This window comes from Penaeus vannamei, chromosome 1 (assembly GCF_042767895.1).
Source record: "Penaeus vannamei isolate JL-2024 chromosome 1, ASM4276789v1, whole genome shotgun sequence".
Lineage (NCBI taxonomy): Eukaryota > Metazoa > Arthropoda > Malacostraca > Decapoda > Penaeidae > Penaeus > Penaeus vannamei.
Window position 1 is genome coordinate 23,767,141 of NC_091549.1, and position 5,000 is coordinate 23,772,140.

The window sequence follows — 5,000 nt, forward strand, 5'->3', positions numbered from 1 at the left end:
GCACAGCTTGTAGTCTTCTTGAGGATCCTAAGAGAACAAATGGTTATTAGTGAACACAAACATAGTAAAGTGTAAAAAAAGATTAAAGGGAAAATGCCCAGAATTAAGAAATGAAAGTGAATTATCACATTTTGATTCTTGGCTAGTTTGATATGTCATGATTCAATTTCAGTTTTTTTCATGGTTATCAGCATTTTGAATCCATTTTTCTGGTATCCTGAGTCAAAAATCCATTAAAAATATGATGCAAGGTTGAATTACAGTAAAATAAAAAAAAACCTTTTTTGCCAACACAATAACTGAAAAACAATACAGAAATATTTTCTCAAACAAATGTATACATAATCAAAATACATCAAAATTACTTATATGCACAGCATCCCTACTTATATATGAGTACACCAATTCATTGACTATATCATACCACCAAAATACCAATTCAGATTTTGGGGATCTATCCCTTTCCTTTTCTACTAGTTTTACCAAAGAAAAACATGACAGATATATCCACTATGTTTTAAAATTATTTACTGAAAATTTAAAGTCTCACTATCAAGGCCTTTGGGTATTAAGACTTTCTTCTGTCATTTTGTAAACTTTTCCAATTTTCCATCCCAGGTTTGAAAATACATAGAAATAATAATACACATAGAACAAGTATAATTATAAAATACCAAAACAAAGTTAATTTTTTTAACACATTTCACAAAGGACTTACTCAGTTTCTCTAAAGTCTCTGGCAGGACTGTATCATCAGTTGGAAAAAGTACATTTTGCGATGATATATTTCCTTTCGTGTCGATCTCCAAGGTCACGGTCGGCTCTGGCTGCTTTGGTGTGCACTTTCCTTCCTTGTGGCTCTTGAAGCAGACCACACTGCAGCTAAAAAAAAGAATGATACTTTTTAGCTATACCTATCATTAGAAAGCTGAACAAGCTAAAACAGCTAACATTTTGAGGGTAATGAGAAGCAAAGTCTCCTATACTAAACAGTACACTTTGCTACAAGTGTTTTTTTTTTTGTCAATAAGGGAGAGCATGCATACAGTATAGACAACTTCAGATTGAGAGGTCTCTGTGTGAAAAGAGTTAAAAAGGATTATTAGAATAGTAATTGGACTTCAAAACCATATAAGTGTACAGAAAACACATTTTATGTTATAGTACCATATTACTACTGATTCAACATCAAGCCTATATAGCTATGAGAAAAAAAATATATACATGCAGTAATCTGAAGAGGAAATGGAGAATCTGCTGGCTATAAACCTAAATGCTAAACATATATACAGAGTAATACACAGGTTGGCAGATATATGCGCTATTGGAGTGATTAACCCATTGATGACAAGATAGCATGGCTATGTAGGCTACACTGTCATTACAATCTATTAATTTTGCTTAAGTGACTTCACAAGAGTTTAGTCACCAAGGAGTCAGTCACTAATCCTAACTAACTCACCTTTTCCTTGATTTTTTGAAAGACTTATCTTTTATCTTACACTACTATTAATCTTGAGAATACCATTATAATAACCCCAATATCAATGCTAATGGCAATAACAGTAATGATATTAATAGCATCAGAAAAAAATATTTCTTGGAAGAATGGGAATATCAGGGGAAGTCAGCTAAGCCTAATAATTGACACCTAATTGACTCATACAATTCACCAATAAAAAATAATTAGCAGCCTATACCATTCAAAAATATATATACAGTATAGTAAATCTGCATATTTTACAGTAGTCCAACACCTTTCACATATTTACTTTTAAATGCAGAAACTGAAAACTAAGCATACAAGCACTGAGTCTGTACATCAAAGTGTACAATCAGGATTTTATCCAAGTCTGGAATCAAGGCTCTTTCAATCAAAGATCTTTGGCTGCTAGCTCTTTTTTAAATTTTGTACACCGGCAAACATTTTCCATCATTAACATCACTGGCACATTTTGGTATATAAGTATTCAGTATTTGAACTCTTTTGGCATATATAAAATTTGGTCTTGATGTACATCTCTGGCAGACATGAATCACAGATTCCAGTATGGATTTGATCTAAAACTGTAGTCAGAATTATAGGTCTAAAATTCACAAGGAATTGGTTACATATCCAATACAAGGAATGACACTTGGGATGTGTCACTAATATACAGTAACAGCCTAATGCAAATATTTCCTTTACTCAAATATTCCCAATTTTTTTTTTTCTCTCTCTCTCTCCTGTGATTGTAGTTGTGGGGGTTAATGGGGGAACAGCATCCTGCATTAGACCCAGATTGTAGAGTATTTTTCATGCGCAGGGAATATTACATTTTTTATGTGCGGAAAACATCATTTTGTCTACATTTGCACAGATGGATCTGCGGACAGATAATGAAACAAGTGCATGAAAAGGTCAAAAGAATTTTATGCACGGAAGTTGATTTAAAAAAGAACTAAGCGTGTGCGGAAAGTTACCCAAGAACTACATTAGAGCGGGTATTGCATTCCTCGCGCAGATCAAACTCTAGAGTCTGGCATTAGACAACATAGTGAATGATTGATTCTGTGTATATCTTTTACATATTACACCAGGATTTCCCCGTTATCTTCCCTGCCCTCCCCTGCTATTGGAGCTAAGAATGCCAAATTGGAAAGTTTGCTGTGCATGGTGGATGAATCCGCTGCGCCTCAGCCACGGTTCTGGCCACACCATTTAGACAAATTGTTTTCTCTCAGCTGCTCCATTTAGTAAATGGAGGCTTAACCCATAGCTGACGGGTTGTATGTACGTACATGCCATAGCTGTTGTGGACCGAAACACGGATGGCATCGTATCATGCACATGCCCACGCCACTAGCTCATCAGATGGAGTTTGTTTTTCTCCAATAGTAGCGGCTTCATTTATATGGTAAAGATTTTAGGCAATGGCACCTATAATGAAGGTAAACCATCAAAATTTTAATATTTTTATAAATCACTGCAAAATAAAAGCTTTTAGGTGCTAAATGTCACTCGCAAACTACCGATTGAGCTGGGCGCAAACCGGGGAAACTGCCGATGCGTGCCAACAATCCCCTTCTTATGTCCACTTGCCAAAATTTTTACCCGTCAGCACTGGCATAAATGCACAACCGTGAACTGGGAATTCCTTGAGTTGAAGCCAATGACTGGCTGATTGGACCAACGAAATTTGTGAGACAAGTTTATTTAATGAAAAGTGATCATTAATTAAATATCTTCAGGGCTGTAAGGTTAGTTTTAATTCATTCAGTAATTTTCTATATTACCTTCGCCTCTCCATTATCGACGATTTTGGTATCGTTGGATTCCTCTCACTGTCAACAGTGCAAATATATAGTTTTTATTGCACGGAAACCCCCCATTAGCGACAAACTTTGCCCCGGTGGTAAGGGTGGGCATGGAAGGTTCCAGGGAAACTGCGGGGTTAAATAACACTAATAATATAACACACTGTGAAAATAACCTTGGTTATTCACATGACTTTCCATTGCAGGGGGCTGCACCGCCCGCAACCCCCCCTGGGGGAGGCTGCTGCACCCCAACCCCCACCGAGGAAACAAAACCTCCACCACGTATTCCCGGCAGACTAGAGCGTTACACAATTATCGTCGATCTCGGAGCGGCGGATGTATTACAGTTACCTCGTTACATTCCCACTAAATCAGCATACTAACCTTGACATAGGCAGCATTGTATACAGAGATGATTGTAGTATAATCAGGATGAACAGGGTATATCATGAACAGAAGAGCGCCTAAAAATCCTAGGTTATGGTAGGGATTATCGGCTCTGCATCTCGTTCGTGAGCGCTCTATCCTGCCGTGAATATGTGGTGGATATTTTGTTTCCTTGGGGGGGTTGCAAGGGGCTGCATGGTTATTTTCACTAGGGATTATATTATTAGAGTAATTTTCTATATTATGTCCGCTGCTCCAACATCATCGCCCCTGCTATCGGGGCCAAGTTTGCCGCTAACGGGGTGTTTCCACGCAATAAAGCCTACATATTTGGATTGTACAGAGTGAGAGGATTCCAACGATACCAAAATTGATGCGAAGGTAATATAGAAAATTACCATTGATTCTTTGGTGACACCTTTTTTCAATAATACCGCAGTCTCTGCTTCTAAACAACAACTCTGGCGCGCAATTTGCAAAGTTTCCAATCTGGCAAGAATGTGTAGGACTGGGGAGTTTCTGCGCAATAATTTCTAAATATTTGGAAATTAGATAGTGACAGGAATCCAATGATACCAAAACCATCAAGATCCCTTATACAGAACTATTCAGAAAAAAAAAATCTGCTGCTTTCCAACTGAGAAATGAATATCTAAATTGATATAGAACTGACAAACATTTACTTACTACTTTAATAGACAGCCTGGACATTTGTATTTAGATGTTTCTTTGGTACAAACTTGACAAACATCAGTGCCTTTGTCCATGTCTTCTGGCTGAAAGAAGTTAGTACTACTAGGAACTGAACACGTGTTTGTGTCTCACGCTCTCCGAATGTAAACAAAAGTCAGCTGTTTATTGTTGTCAACACGTGGACATTTAATTTTTTTTCTTACAGTAGTCGAATGTTTGTTTATGGTTCGTTTAACTAATTAAGACACTTACTTAAGGCATTTCATTAAGACATGTCAACCTATGTATGTATGTGTATATATATATATGTATATATATATATATATATATATGTATGTATATATATGTATAGATATATGTAAATATATGTATATATATGTATATATATAGATATATATATATATATGCATATATATGTATATATATATATATATATATATATATATATATATATATATACATATATATGCATATACATATATATATATATATATATATATATATATATATATATATATATATATATATATATATATATATGTATGTATGCACACACACACATATATACATATATGTATACATATATATATATATATATATATATATATATATATATATAT

At 35.1% G+C, this 5,000-nt stretch overlaps 1 protein-coding gene across 1 annotated transcript in view; it reads right to left on the reverse strand.

The window, feature by feature from the left end:
• Positions 1-4,534, reverse strand: part of LOC113828536 (zinc finger HIT domain-containing protein 3) — a 4,982-nt gene extending 448 nt beyond the window's left edge. Inside the window, exons 1-3 of the mRNA XM_027381529.2 lie at positions 4,375-4,534; positions 719-882; positions 1-27 (exon numbers count right to left, since the gene is read on the reverse strand). The exon at positions 1-27 is cut by the window's left edge and continues 448 nt beyond it. Coding sequence (XP_027237330.1) covers positions 1-27; positions 719-882; positions 4,375-4,454 — 271 coding nt within the window. The 5' untranslated portion in view covers positions 4,455-4,534. The remainder of the gene's footprint in view (positions 28-718; positions 883-4,374) is intronic.
• Positions 4,535-5,000: the final 466 nt, after the last annotated feature.